Source organism: Nelusetta ayraudi, unplaced genomic scaffold, assembly GCF_046127955.1.
Source record: "Nelusetta ayraudi isolate G7.1 ecotype Tasmania unplaced genomic scaffold, CSIRO-AGI_Nayr_v1 ptg000131l, whole genome shotgun sequence".
NCBI lineage: Eukaryota > Metazoa > Chordata > Actinopteri > Tetraodontiformes > Monacanthidae > Nelusetta > Nelusetta ayraudi.
This window is the reverse complement of record NW_027466181.1, coordinates 1,619,589-1,633,579: the sequence shown is the minus strand read 5'-3', so window position 1 is coordinate 1,633,579 and position 13,991 is coordinate 1,619,589. Positions and strand designations below refer to the sequence as shown.

General features: G+C 43.0%; 2 protein-coding genes across 10 annotated transcripts in view; both read left to right on the top strand.

Moving 5' to 3' along the window:
• Positions 1 to 10,772, top strand: part of arhgef1 (Rho guanine nucleotide exchange factor (GEF) 1) — a 36,734-nt gene extending 25,962 nt beyond the window's left edge. For 8 of the 9 annotated variants that reach the window (XM_076050998.1, XM_076050994.1, XM_076051000.1 and 5 more), the window contains 17 exons: positions 898 to 1,088; positions 1,213 to 1,359; positions 1,569 to 1,651; positions 1,887 to 2,012; positions 2,101 to 2,215; positions 2,839 to 2,939; positions 3,096 to 3,170; positions 3,265 to 3,340; positions 3,866 to 4,033; positions 4,137 to 4,224; positions 4,318 to 4,419; positions 4,496 to 4,548; positions 4,647 to 4,787; positions 4,912 to 5,037; positions 5,391 to 5,572; positions 6,103 to 6,210; positions 7,734 to 10,772. In XM_076050998.1, the coding sequence (XP_075907113.1) occupies positions 898 to 1,088; positions 1,213 to 1,359; positions 1,569 to 1,651; positions 1,887 to 2,012; positions 2,101 to 2,215; positions 2,839 to 2,939; positions 3,096 to 3,170; positions 3,265 to 3,340; positions 3,866 to 4,033; positions 4,137 to 4,224; positions 4,318 to 4,419; positions 4,496 to 4,548; positions 4,647 to 4,787; positions 4,912 to 5,037; positions 5,391 to 5,572; positions 6,103 to 6,180 (1,852 nt within the window). In that variant the 3' untranslated portion in view covers positions 6,181 to 6,210; positions 7,734 to 10,772. The remainder of the gene's footprint in view (positions 1 to 897; positions 1,089 to 1,212; positions 1,360 to 1,568; positions 1,652 to 1,886; positions 2,013 to 2,100; positions 2,216 to 2,838; positions 2,940 to 3,095; positions 3,171 to 3,264; positions 3,341 to 3,865; positions 4,034 to 4,136; positions 4,225 to 4,317; positions 4,420 to 4,495; positions 4,549 to 4,646; positions 4,788 to 4,911; positions 5,038 to 5,390; positions 5,573 to 6,102; positions 6,211 to 7,733) is intronic. The other variant, XM_076050996.1, reaches the window with a different exon arrangement.
• Positions 10,773 to 11,417: 645 nt separating this feature from the next.
• cd79a (CD79a molecule, immunoglobulin-associated alpha) lies at positions 11,418 to 13,988 on the top strand. The gene is made up of 5 exons (XM_076051024.1): positions 11,418 to 11,576; positions 11,980 to 12,306; positions 13,007 to 13,122; positions 13,393 to 13,455; positions 13,577 to 13,988. Exons 1-5 carry the CDS (start codon positions 11,537 to 11,539, stop codon positions 13,694 to 13,696), a joined length of 666 nt encoding a protein of 221 aa, XP_075907139.1. The 5' UTR covers positions 11,418 to 11,536; the 3' UTR covers positions 13,697 to 13,988.
• The last annotated feature ends 3 nt before the right edge of the window (positions 13,989 to 13,991 follow it).

Below are 13,991 nucleotides of genomic sequence, written 5' to 3'. Positions count from 1 at the left end.
TCTCGTCTCTTGTCGGACGGGAGCGCAAGCGGGGACAGGCCGCCTTGAAACAATCAGTAAATCCTGAAGCTTAGTAATGATTCAAGGAAGGTGAAACAAGTGAATTAATAAAAGAATGAAAATATGGGCAGGTTAAACCCACCGGGGTTTATTCAGAGCTCCAAAGTGAAAAGATTAAAAGGGTTAATGGAGAAATCTTCTTGTAAGTATGTTGTCGTCAAACAGGGAAATAATCTTACTTGACCGGTTTGTTTTTATTCATTAGTGTTTTGTATATCTTAATGATTTAATGATTCGTGTTTGGACGAACAAGAGCTGACTGAACATTTCTTAACCACCCTCAAATATATCGGAAGCACTGATGTAGTTCTTCAGGGGAAAAGATGCTGAGTAAGTGATGAGAACCAGGAAAGTGTTTGCTGTCAGCTGTTAATTAAAGCTTCCCTTACCCCTGCCAAAATACCCACCACTTGTTCATCTTTACTTTCTTATTAAATTCTTTTTGAAATTGAATTCTGGGCTTCAGCGGTCCCAATTGTGCCATGGCAGATGATTCATTTCCTTAATCTTGCGGATATCACGTCTATTTGGGAAGGAAAAGCTTCTGTCTCACAGATTCAAGTAGAGCCGTCAGATTTGTTGCTAGTACCCTCGTGGGAACTGCCTGGTAGCTATCAGTGGCTTCTTACTATTTTTTTTTTTTTTTTTATCTAAAACCACAGTTTTTATTCTAAAAGGCTCCTGGAGATAAAGAAAAAAATGCCTTCTGATTTCTTTTCGAACAAAACATTATTTGGTGGATCCTCACAATCTCCTCTGCATTACATTTGGATAAAGCATCGGCAGCTGCCCTTTTCATTAAATTCATTAATTTAGGGTTTCACTTTTGCTCCTCAGTTTTGAGGGAGCAGTTTCTGGCTCCGAAGGGCCGGGCCCCTCCCCGACTAGTCCCTCCCCTCAGCTGGAGGAGATGGATCCACGCCTGCTGGAGTTTGAGGCGGACCCACCTAACTGGAGGGAGATGGCACCCCCGGAAGCACTGGGCCGCCTCGGCAAGAAGGAGACCAAAAGGCAGGAGGTCATCAACGGTGAGGGCGGAGAGAAACAATGCTCCTCGTGACTGTCATTGAACAGCCGCTCTGAAAGTCTGCCAAAAGTGTCAACTCTGCATGTTCACTTCTGTATTTTTTCCGTGTCTGCACCTTCGCCCAGAGTTGTTTGCAACCGAACATGCCCACGTACGAATGCTCAGCGTCCTTCAGATGGTCTTCTCCAAGCCTCTGGAGAGGGAGGAGCTCCTGACCTCCACGGATGTGGCCACCATTTTCCCCAGCCTAGATGAGATCATTGAGGTGCACTGTGAGTGCAAAAGCATGAACTCCAGTACCACACTTTGTCCTTCCCCATGCAAAAAAAAAAACAGGAAGTGCTTACCAGAGTCCAAACGTCTCCGTCTTCAAACATGAACTTTTATAGTTTGTTTTTCTCGTGGCAGAGAAGAATTTTTCAGCAGGAAGAGTGGCAAGTCTTCTATTTGGAGTGATGTTTTTTATTGCTTGTTGTTCCAGATAACTTTTATATAAACCTGAAGAAACTGCGCGCGGATGACAACTTCATTGTCAAATCCATCCGCACCACAGTGCTCAGCATCGTGAGTTTGTTTCAGTCATTCTCTGTTCATAGTACTACATTTTGTTTCTCCATGTGACCGTTCAAAACAGTGTCAAAATATTTGCTCTCATAATTCGGTGTTGGGATGCTGCCAGTGCTTAAGAACAAAACAATTACAAATAATCGCAAAGGCTGTTTGGCCTGGTGTAACACAGTTGTACAGTCTAATGTGGGCCAGTGTGTCGCTGACTTGCGCGTACGTCTGTTTTCTTCAGTTTGAAGGTCCTGAGGGGGAGTGGTTCCAGAAACTGACCGCCAGGTTTTGCAGTCACCAGTCATGGGCTTTGGATCAAATCAAGAGCAGGCAGAAGAAAGAGCCGCGCTTCAATTCCTTCATTCTGGTATAGCTGGCACAGAGTGAAGCACGCACAATGCAATCTTATCATTATGCTTTGCAGATATTGATGCAAGTGTGTGTTCAAATTCCAGGAGGCAGAGAGCAAACCTCAGTGCCGCAGGCTACAGCTGAAGGACATCATTCCTATAGAGATGCAGAGGCTGACCAAATACCCACTGCTGCTGGAGAACATCGCCAAGAACACGGGTAGGTTTTTCGACCATGTAAAAGCCAATTGGGAATGTGTCAATGGTTATATGAATAAGAATAACAATATTTTTGCATTAAAGCAATGCCATCCTATGCAAGCGCATTGCTGCCACATGATAGTTTCACGTTATTTTGTGATACTGAGCCTTGTTTTGTTTTGTTTTTTCCCTAGGCTGGTAGCAGAAGCAATGCACTTCTGTACCATCCTAACACTGATGTGTAAATCAAAAGTCCCCAATCCACTTTGTTTAAAACAATATTTTCAAGCAGCTGCCTAAAAATACAACTCAGCGTGAGGCTGAATTAGTGGGAGTGTTTGCATCAATAATTTGGAACTTACTTGGGACAATGCAGAATATTAGAATGTCAATGTTTGGAACCATCAGCCTCTGATCAGAGCACATGATTAATGTGGAGTTGCGCAGATTACACGGGTGCACAAAGAGAAAACCCTTTCACTATCCATCTCTGTCCGTCCGAAAGTCTTTTTTTTTCTTTTTTCTTTTTTCTTTTTTCTTTTTTTAGTGAGCCCTTATGATTTATTGCTTTTGTTTAAACTCCTCTCTGAAAGCCGCCCCCCCCCACCCCCTTCATTTCTATGTTTATCTGACTGTCCGCAGAGGACCCAACAGAGAAGAAGGGGATCCAGCAGAGCGCAGAGTGCTGCAGGAAGATCCTCAACCATGTCAACGAGGAGGTCAAACTGATGGAGAACCTGCTGGTGAGAAACGCACGATCCATCACTCAGCACACCGTTACGTAGTGACTGCGTAGTGACTGAGCACCAATTGGCGGCTCGACTCGTTTGGAGACCTCCAGAGGTCTGCGCCTCTCTGACAACCTCTCTGTCTGCCTGCCCCCTCATCTCCTGTCCCAGACTCTGAAGGACTACCAGCGTCGGTTGGACACTTCAGGGCTCAAACCCAGTAATGAGCTTTACACAGAATATAAGGTAAGTCAGCAAACACCGTCGTTGGCACCTTCATTGTTGTGAATACACTTTGTTTTTTTTAATATTCGGAAATGAACCTTCCCGTGTTCTCTAGAACGTTGACCTGACACAGAAGAAGATGCTGTACGAGGGCCCACTGACCTGGAGAGTCACCAAGGAGAAGGCAATTGGTGTGTACATTCATTCTCTACATTTACCGCTGTCTGTTTTGTCTTTTGTCAGCTTTGCTAAACTCCCAGTGAACCTCAGAAAACATCTTGTACAGTATTGAGGATGCCCAGAAAAAGTCATTTATCCTTTTGCTGTTGTCATTCAGCAGTAACATTGCAGGTCCATGTCAATTCAAAGAATATGCTGGTACATTCAGCAAAGACATGCAGCACAGAGGAAGTAAAAGGATTTAAACCTCATCCGAGCAGTTAACCAAGTGTGATTCTACTTTTGATACTGATGCTAAATATTGTTTGATAGCATCAAATAGCTATGGTATTAATCTTATCTTTTTGTTTTCTTAATATACGTCAAAATAGTCTGCTATCTGCCTCCAGGTAGCAAGTTTATTTTGACTTGATGAAACTGAATTTCCCGTTCACAACTCTGCTGCTGCTTGATGTTTTATCAGCTCTTTTCTTCTTTTATTTTCCTGAAACCGTTCAACCCCTTCTCCCCCTGCTCTCTCTCTCTCTCTCTCTCAGAGGTGCAGTGCGTGCTGCTCGGGGACCTGCTGGTGCTCCTGCAGAAGCAGGACGACAAGATGGTCCTCAAATGCCAGAGCAAGAGTAACATCGCCGTGCAGGAGGGCAAGCAGATGCTGAGTCCCATTATCAAGCTGGACTCGGTCTTCCTGCGTGAGGTGGCCACAGGTCAGCGGGCACGCAGCGGGCCTGATGCGCCGTCACTGTGACTTCCATTGTCGGATCAATCTCGTCCAACCCAAAGATTGTTCTCTCTTTTTCTTTCTGCCAGATCCAAAAGCCTTCTACGTGATATTCACCTGGGAGAGTGGCGCTCAGATCTATGAACTGGTGGCTCAGTCCGCCGGCGAGAGAAGATTGTAGGTTCCCGGAGAGAAAATTACTGCCTGTTCACGCGCTAACCGGGTGTTGGAAGACACGGGAAGCATTGTGAAACCTGTTTGTGTTTACAGCTGGGCCAACATCATAAGGACTGCTGTGGAAGAGCTAAAGAAGAGCGGAGCGTCCAAGAATTTGCCTAGTCCACCGATTCCCGCCCCACCGGGACCCTTCACGTACGACCGATTCGAGTTTGTTTATCTATGTTTTCCGACACCCTAAGACTCATCTCCGTGCTGTTGTCCCTTTCAGGCATAATTCCCAGTTGAGCCCGGCGGAGAACGGCGGCTTGAAAGGTGACCGCGGTGAGACTGCGAGCGCCTAAATTAAACAGTTTCATCCGTTATTCTGGAGTGACTGTGAAAGCCGCAGTCTAAGTTGAGACCCTTGTCTGTGTCTGCAGAGCGCGATAAGGACATCTTAACGGATGACAAGTCAACAGAGTTTATGTCCAAGCTGATAGATTACCTGTCAGACAAAGGGATTGACTTGATCGGCCACTCCAGGAGTCAGGAGAAGGTGGCCGACAGCGCGATTGATGAAGGTGAACAAGTGCTCTTCCTCTCAGCGTGACGCTGCTGAGGCTTCTACCACAGTTCCTCTTGGCTTTTAGCTCTTTGCTTTTTGGGTTTTGTTTTTGACACCATTCAATCTCTCTTCCGCAATAGCCATGTTGCTGAAAAGACTGCTGGTTGGCAGCATCAGTTTGTCCGATGACGTGCAGCTGGACGAATTATTTGGGGAGAACCAAGCGGATGGGATCCAACAAAATGCAGACGGTTGTCAGTCGACGGGTCAGTTTTAATGTTTTATTTTGTTTTTTTGATGACTTTCTGAAGTGATGATGATCTTTATCACCTTAATACTCTCAGTTTGATGTACACGTTTATTGGAAAAGAGCATGAAATGATTGGTTTCAGTTCCTTCAAACGGATTCTCATCACACAAGCCATTTGATAGTTTCAGCAAATCTTATGGCCTAGTTTAAATGATTTTGTTTAGCTTCATATTTATCTGGCAACAATACCCACCTTCCGCCCGTGTTCAGGCTCTCAGAGCTGCCATTAAAACTTGAAAAACAAATTGCAGAACGAATTTGCTCCCTGACAGATCACATGCCTGACACGGGCCCTTTATGTATCCGCAGAAGAAAACCAGACGACGGACGGGGGAGAGGAGACGGAAAACAATAACTTGTGTGAGAAGGAAGCGGGGCCAGGCGACGAGGAGGAGAGGGACATCGGCGCGCCGCTGGTGCTGTCCCCACATAGGGTCGCGGAAGTTTGCAGGCTGCTCCACCGGCTGCAGGAACTACTGAAGAGGCTACAGGTGAGGGGCGAAATCAAGAGCGAGGGATAAGAGCGTGGAAAAGAAAAGCTATTAGTGGCGAGCGCGGAGCAAAGATGAGGGGGGCCCACACCCCCGACCAAAGATGAGGGCTGAATGGCAGAGACACGTGGGGGCGCCGAGGCTTTCGGCGAGGATAACTTAAGTAAGGAGCGGGCTGCGGTGTACTTTGGACAAATAGGGGCTAAAGTGGCACGCAGGAGAAACTAGAGAAAAGAAAAACCGTTTAACCACTGCCGTTATGGCCCGGCTGAAAATTGCCTGGTGAAATTGGACTGTTCTCAAAATGGCTATTATGTCCAGCGCTTTGCAATGGGATGTGTCACAAAAGAAGCAAGGGAGATGAAGATAAGACGTTGAGAGGAGGATGCAGTGTGTGAGTGCGCGTGCTTGCGTGTGTGTGTGTGCGTGTGCGTGCGTGTGGCTGATGGAGTGGCGGCGGGCTCTGCGGAGGCCTGGACTGGAGCGACTCTCCTCCATTACTGAGGTGATATTGATTTTGTGCGTGGCAGACTGTCGAGGAGGACCATCACAGGCTGCTGGAGGCGCTCGCCCACTGCTCTCTGCACGAGGCCAGGAACTTGCAGTAGCATGACGTCACGCCACCTGCTGGCCACGAGGTGAGCGACACTGACAAGTTTGTTTTGAATGAAAATGTGTTCACTGATTATTGAATATTTTCGTTTGCTTTAGAAAATGAAATGCGTACTACATTTTCCAAATATTTGCGTTTCTGACTTTGTTACTTGTGTCAGTGAGCCACTCACTGACAAAAAAAAATGTTCCTTTGAACATGTTTTGTATCTTTGAAAAAAAGGAAATGGGAAAATTGCACCAAAAAAAGTGTTTTGGCCAAAGCATATGTTTATTCTGTTGTATTTATTGATTTTTTTTTTATTTTCCACATATTTTATCGGTAGTTATCATAAGTGTCCACAAGGTGGAATTGTTTCCATCTGTAAAAGTTCTATTCACAATTTCAATTAGAGGATGAGTAACAATAAGATTAAGTTTCAATTTTCAGACGACCAACTATCCCTTTGTTTTATCAATGAAATTCAGATCAGGCAAATCATGTAGTGGCATGAAGTTTTTATTTGTTTTTTCCGTGTATCAACGCATGAGTGTAAATAGTGCAAAGAGGAAGGAAGTTACTTCCTATCACCAAAAACAGCATTTTTATCACATTTTTCTCAAAACGACACACTTCTCCTTTGTTAGTGCTGACACTGGTCTTCATTGTTTTCCTGTTCACACGTCTCTTTAGTCCTTTACAAAAGATAGTTGTTTTTTTTCGCAATTGGATGTCCGGTGTCCTATTGAGAATATAAAAAAAAAGCAAATATTTTTTAAAAATTGTTTCTTGCGCATGTGATTCAAGCATTTATCAACAGCTCTAGAGTTTTGAAGTTCCATTGGTTACATTTTTATACTCTTTGTAATCATTTTCCAAAATTTCAGTTTGCCATTTACAAACAAAGGCTGGCACATTTTTTTATTGTTGGATGTTTGCTTCCCTGCAGGCCTTAGTTAGACTTAAATTTGAGAAGCAGCAGGTTTTGTTTACCTCCAAAGTGTTGCCTCCGTTTTACATTAACTTGTGCTTATTCGCTCTGTTTGCTCATCCCATCAGCCATTTCCTCCCTGCATTAGAAAAAAAAACCCTGGACTTTCATCTCAAACTCTTGAATGTCCACAGTCACAGGCCGATTATACTTCGTCTGTACCACAAAACGCAGGCGGCCGACGGCTTCCGCCGTACGATGCCAAAGCACACAGGGCACATTATCTTCTCTTGAAGTCAGCTGCCTCCGATATAAACCATAACCAGACCGTAACCATATCATGGAAATTTGTTAAGGTCTTTATGTACTCTGCTGACACACTGCGTTCTGTTTAATCTGATGATTTCATTCAGTCTCATTTGGGTGCGTAAACATTGTTTGGGTAACAGAAAGGAAGCTTCACTTGAGATAAATTTGAAGTTAAAAAGCAATTCTAAAATTAATCGGGCTTTATTGCAGACTTCAAAAAGCAACCAAGACTTTGACCTTTGTCCCAGAAATCTATGTCCTCGTTTATTGTTGTTTATTTATGGATGTGCTTGTACCATATAAACATTCCCTTTCTTCTCCTTCTTTAGCTTTTTTTCTGGTGCTGGTTTGGAGTGCAAGACTTCCTTTCAGAGGCTCCCTGGAAATTCCTAAACCCTCGTGCAAGGACTGTGACTGCATTCGGGGGCTGCGTGTACAGTGCAGTGCTTCAGTGGTGGAACATGGGCGGGTGGGGTGGGGTGGGGGTGGGGGGAGCATGTGACTGTTTGGCGAGTGCGTGACGACGAGGTGTGCAAAGAGAAGAAAAAAAAATGGGACACCTTTTGGTGAGAGGTCGTCTGCGTCTTGTTTTTGTGTTTGTTTGTTTGTTTTGGGTTTTTTTTCTCAAAAGGAGGGTTGCCAAAATAACAGCGCAATATTTTGCAGTGCGAGAGATATTCCATAACTAATATTCTGATTGTGATCTGCTGTAACACACATACGCACACCGGACACGTGCACGCGAGAAAAAAGGATTTGTATCAATGCCAAAAGCTGATGTACAGCAAAGGATTCCTGTTCTCCTGCAAAGTTTAGTGTAACCAGGTGGAAGCCTTGATAGGACAGGATGTAGCATTTAAAGATGTATTAAATACTACTGCGTTTATAAGTATATATAAAGTGTTCCTTCTAATCTACGCCAAAGTACCACAGAGATGCACTTTTTCTGATCAGAACAAGCTGAACCGACGCTGTTTTTGCAAAATCTATTGTTTACTTTCCTCCATTTAGCATTTTAGTCCTTTAGGCAGCCATTTAAAAAATGCATGCCAGAAAGTGTGTGTATGTGTGTTACTAGGTCTTTGTTTTTTGTTGTTGTTGTTGTTGTTGTTTTTTGTTATTATTCCTTGGACGGTTCTTACCGTTACTAGACAACGTAGAATGAGTTAAACGTAGTGGCACTATAGGTAATCATGCTGTCAATAATTGAGACTTGTTTTGTATCTACTGCTTTTATTTATTCTCACAAGTTGTACTGGGGTCCATTAGTCGCATCACCTGCACCAAACGTGTTGCCGGCAAAGCAAAACAGGCACGTTGTCGAGAAAAAGAGACCAGAAGGCAAACTGAGAACGTGCGGCAGAGACGGAGGAGCGAGGACGAGACGTAGGGACGTGCAGGAAGTGTAGAAGAAGTCGTTGTTGTTATTGTTGGCTATTTTTAAGTCAGAAGATCAGAACTTTTCCCAAGAGTTTTGTAGAAGTATGCACATACACACAAACACACACACGGACACACACAAACGCTCATATGTATTTAGGGCTTAAAAAGGAACCCAGTGCGAAGTTCTCTGACGTCATCACAGCTTGTATTAAAAGGATGTCATTTGCACACGAGCAAGTTACAAAAAAAAAAAAATATGTATCTCATTTGTTTTTATCTTCTGAGTAGTGCTAAATCTGGAGTCTTTCAAACTGAACCAAAGATGTAAATGAACACCTCTAGATCCTCCTCACTCAATCTTGTCTTTTGTCTTGTCCTTTTAATCGAGAAACCTTTTTGTTAGTGTGTAGTTTCCAGTTTTCACGTAGCAGCGCTGCCTCGGTGGCGCCGCTCTGCGCGCTTTCCATATTTGTAACACGTGCCAACACAGTGTTTTTGGAATTGTCTTGTGAATCCAAAGGTGGAGGAAAGTTTGTTTTTGTTTTGTTTTTTTCCTTTTCTTTTCTTTCCTAGGCTTATAACAAAATGCGAGCAATGTGCATCAGGCCATGTTTGAATTTGGTGGGCGGTGCTCAAGAAAGCCACCATCCCAACCCAGGTTGGGATAGCACCGTTACCGCCAGGCCACGAAAATCTCTGGTGCTAAGCTAAGTAGGACAACTGAGAAACCTGTGAGGGGATACAAAGGAAACCTTGACCATCTGAAGGAAGGAAGGAAGGAAGAGCGACGATTGGTTCCAGCGGCTCTCGACGGTCCCTTCCTGACACGCGTTCACATTGTTGGTTGCCGCGAAAACCTTGGCTCAGCTCGCCACCAAAGCTCGGCCCTGAGAACGTGCACGTGATGCTTCCAGGATTTGCTGAAATTCGTCTGGTTTTAGGATTCTAACACGCGCTGCAAATCACTGTGCCCTCGTCTCCGTCATGGAAACTGTACCATGGTGTGAACTTGAAGAGGTACAGGGGGCAGTGAATGACCCTTCGCCTTAGACATACACACACAACCACGCCCCTTGACGGCGCCGCCGCTCAATTTTTGAAAGCATGTTCTCTTTTCCCTTTGTCACATCTGTATCATGTCTTTTTGTCTGTTTCTATTTTTAATCCGACTGGATAGGTTATTTTTTTTGTTTGTCTCCACGTTTTCATACAAGCGTTTGTAACTTCCTACCACGGCCGACCGAGACAGGACATGTCTGCAACTTGTCTATGCATGATTTGACTAATGCAAATATTGTAAAACAGATTTAGATCATCGTGGGGGTGTTGTCGAGGGCTTGGGGGAGGTTAAACTTTGAAACTGCAGCGGTCAGCAGGTGGATGCCCGTCGCCGCCGGCTTACAGTGCTGCCCTGCTCATCGGCTCAAGAAGTAGTATGCACACCTCTTGGTTTTTTGTCTTTGTCTACCCACTCAGATGATTTCCCTTAAGGCATTCTTTACGCAAATATGTATAGACCTTGTATTTATAGAGTGGTGCCTTGTCCTGGCGATCAAGTTGTCTTGGTTTTCTTTGTTTAAAAAAAAAAATAAAAAAAAAAAGGTGCTCTTAGGCCAGCAAACGCAATCATTGTTGCTTTGTTTTTTTTATTACACTCTGTTTTTTGTTTTTTCCTGATGCTGTTTAATGGTGGAGGATGAATTTGTGACCTCCATCACAGCAACAGGATTGAGATCGTCACCCACGCAGCCAACTAGTGCCGTGTGTAAAATCAAAACGAGAAGAAGAAAACCGGTAATTGTTTTTAGAGGCATCTGTCAGCTGGTCATTCTATAAACAACAAATATACAAGAACTATACTGTGTATTTGGCTTTGATTTTTATTGTTTAAGACGCTCTTGAGGGATGTATACTTCAAATTGATTGTGGTACGTTCTGTTTTTTAATTCTTCTTCTCTTTTTTTTAAATAAACTGGGGAAATAAAGTGTTGTGTTGTTATTATTTAATGGGACCTTGGAGGAAAAAACTATTTATTTTAATTTATTTAGGATAGCCCCTTGAGATGCATCTCGGTTTCAAGGACGTCACACAGACAAATAACACAAAGACATATAATACAATGATACACAAAACACACTGCTCTCCAACTTCAACAGCCCGCACACTTTATTCTCAGCTGGTGCTTATCTAATATTGACAGCTGCCATAAATATAGAGAACTGTTTCCCACTGCGGTGCACTGCGCTTGTCCTCAAAGTTCAAGGTCAACTTTATTGTCAAATATGCAATATGTACTTGACATACAGCATAGATGAAATTTCTGTCCTCTCGGGCCCCCGGTGCAGCAAGTAATGAATAATAAATAACTAATAACATAAAAACTACTCAAGAACTGCAATCATGATATTGACAATGTAACTACAATCATAGTAGTTGGTAGAAGGCTTTTTTCAATAGGATTCAACTTCATTTAATAATAAGCATGCACGAAAGCACTACAGCGCCAAGATTATTGCTCTGCTGTTGTTTTTTTACTCCCTTTGTAATAGCAAAGAGATAATATGTGGACTCAAGACCTGCAGATGTGACTTTAATGCAAATGCGAGACCCTCAGGGTTCACTGAAGCGTGAATCCTGACGGATAAACAAGACAGCGGACCAGCCTCTTAACAGTGCAGCAACAACATCCTCAAGTCAGGCATAAAAAAATAACTTGGATCTTCTCATCTTATCTCAGTATTGAGCAAAATGTGGAATATTTCATACATTTTTCTATGCAGTTTTGTTGGTGAGTTGACACATTCGTATATGTAATTATCTTTATAATAATTAGCATATATTTGTAAATGTGCACTGTATCAATTCTATTTTCAGATATGCTCCAGCTTTTGTGGAATGTAGGGATGAAAACGAACATAATTGGTACATTTTGTAAAGAGTTCTATTGATGTTGTGTGCACTTCATATAAATGTGTTTAGGTTAGTTCCGCTTCAGTGAGCTGGACTTCCTCTCAAGGCACATGGCAATAATATGCTTCTCGAATAGATTTTTGCAGGTACTTTACGCTGTGGTAAATCCGTACTTTGCTAACATCTGCTTTATTGTACAATCTCACAAGGGCTTTGGAATTAAATGAAACAACAACAAAAAAGTGTGAATTAATGTGATATAATTATCACTTCTTTCGCAGTGGCTGTAGCTGAAAATGAGGTGTACTTTGAGAGAGACAGGCCCTATTTGAAAGTAAAACTCCACGGGCGAGCTCAGTTGGAATGCTGTCATGCCGCCACCAGCGGGCAGCGGGAGTCATATTGGCTCAAGCAAACGAGGCCGTTGAAGAATCTAACAGAGGTGCAACCCTCAGAACGCATCTCTATTGGAAGCAAAATCATATCCGGCAAATTCTGTGGCACGGTGTTGTTCGAGTACGTCCACCTGAATGACACCGCGATGTACCACTGTTACGTGACCAAAAACAGCACCCACAGGTCGTACGGCACCTACATGCAAGTCTACAGTAAGTGTTGTTGCGTTTGGGCCGTGGGAGGGAGGGAAGTGATGGGGCATCTGATAGCAATGCAAATCAGTCTGATATACAAGCAAGGAGTGTTTGTCTAACACGGAGAGATAGCGTCACTTGCGCCCTAAGCGCCACTAACACCTCATTAGCCACAAATCCTGTTAACCTCACTCCACCCAGAGAGCCATGTGTCAGTGGCACCGTTCTCACATGTTGCAGCATAGTTAATCTTTGCATCATCATCATCAGGCTGGACTCAGTGCTGCCAGTCATTTACCATAAATAGCTCTGAGATTAAATAGAGTTCTAATCAAACTAATGTGCACAGGTATTGGACGAGAAGGAAATGCCTCCTCGCGTCATAATCCCATTAGCTGCACATGAAAGATGTAGAAATGTATAACAAGCTATAAACTCTCTGTGGGGATTATGTGTGCAATAACCTGCATTAGTTTGCGTGAAGCTTTGCAACAATACCATCAATTGTTTATTTAGGACTTCCTTACGTTCTACTGGGCTAATGCTAAATGGAGTTATATAACAAAGCATTATTTTTTTCTCAAATCGCCAAGACCCTTGGTTTCTTAAGTCGGCTAATTATATTACATTTTCTTTTCTTTCTTTCTTTTTTTTGTTTGGCACTGCACTCAAGCAAGCATGCTTACACTACAAATGTCTCTCCTCTGACTGTGCCCAGGAACAATCGACAAGACACTAAACCTCTCGGAAAAGACCAAAAACCGGATCCTGATTGTTGAGGGATCGTTACTGTTGCTGTGTGTGCTTGTACCATCGTTCACCCTGCTCTTCCAGGTTAGATAGTTGCCTCACTAGGTCTGCCTGTATGTCACCACACCCAATTACACATTAATCTCTCTTTTCAAAGTTAGGTAAGGGCTGTTGATGCAGTAGATAATATTCAAATTTTGTCAAGCATACAAGGCCTAGTATTGCTTCCTCAAAGTCGGGTCCTTCAGTTCTTTTCCAACCATTAACAGCTATCACTCTCTGAAATGTTTTGTTTACATTATGCCTTTCCATTTCAATGAGCAACATCTCTCACCTTTTCTTCCCTGTTTACAGTCAAAGAGGCTTCAAGAACTGGAGAAAAAGAAAGCATTGAAAGAGGAGGAAAACATTTATCAGGTTACCTTTAAATCTTGTTGTCTGAGCCAAACTTGTCAACCCCGAACAATGATCTGTTGTTGTCAGTAAATGACTCTTTCATTGTGTTTCCTTGTCGCTATTGTCGCTAACTATAAACCAGGGTCTGACTCTGGATGATTGCAGCAGCACATACGACCAGATTGAACGCTCCCAGAACCACGGCCCGTACCAGGATGTGTGCAATACTCTGCATGATGACATCCAGTTGGAGAAGCCTTGAACGGCGAGTCCTCAGTCCACTATAGCGGATTTGTTTGTTTGTGTGATATTCACTTTTAATCAAATATTACACTTTTATTTACACATACTTTTTATGCTTCAGTTTAAAATGTGCATTTTATAATCTTTTGTTTAATCAGTTTTCAGAGCAAATTTAAAAATACATATTTCGGTTTTGTTTGATAATGGATGATAGAGGGACTCATTTAGTGTAATTATTTTTGCATAATGTGTGTAATTTCTGCCATTTCTGCTCAGAGAAACAATAAAGTCCTTCTTAAGAATCCCACAAATTT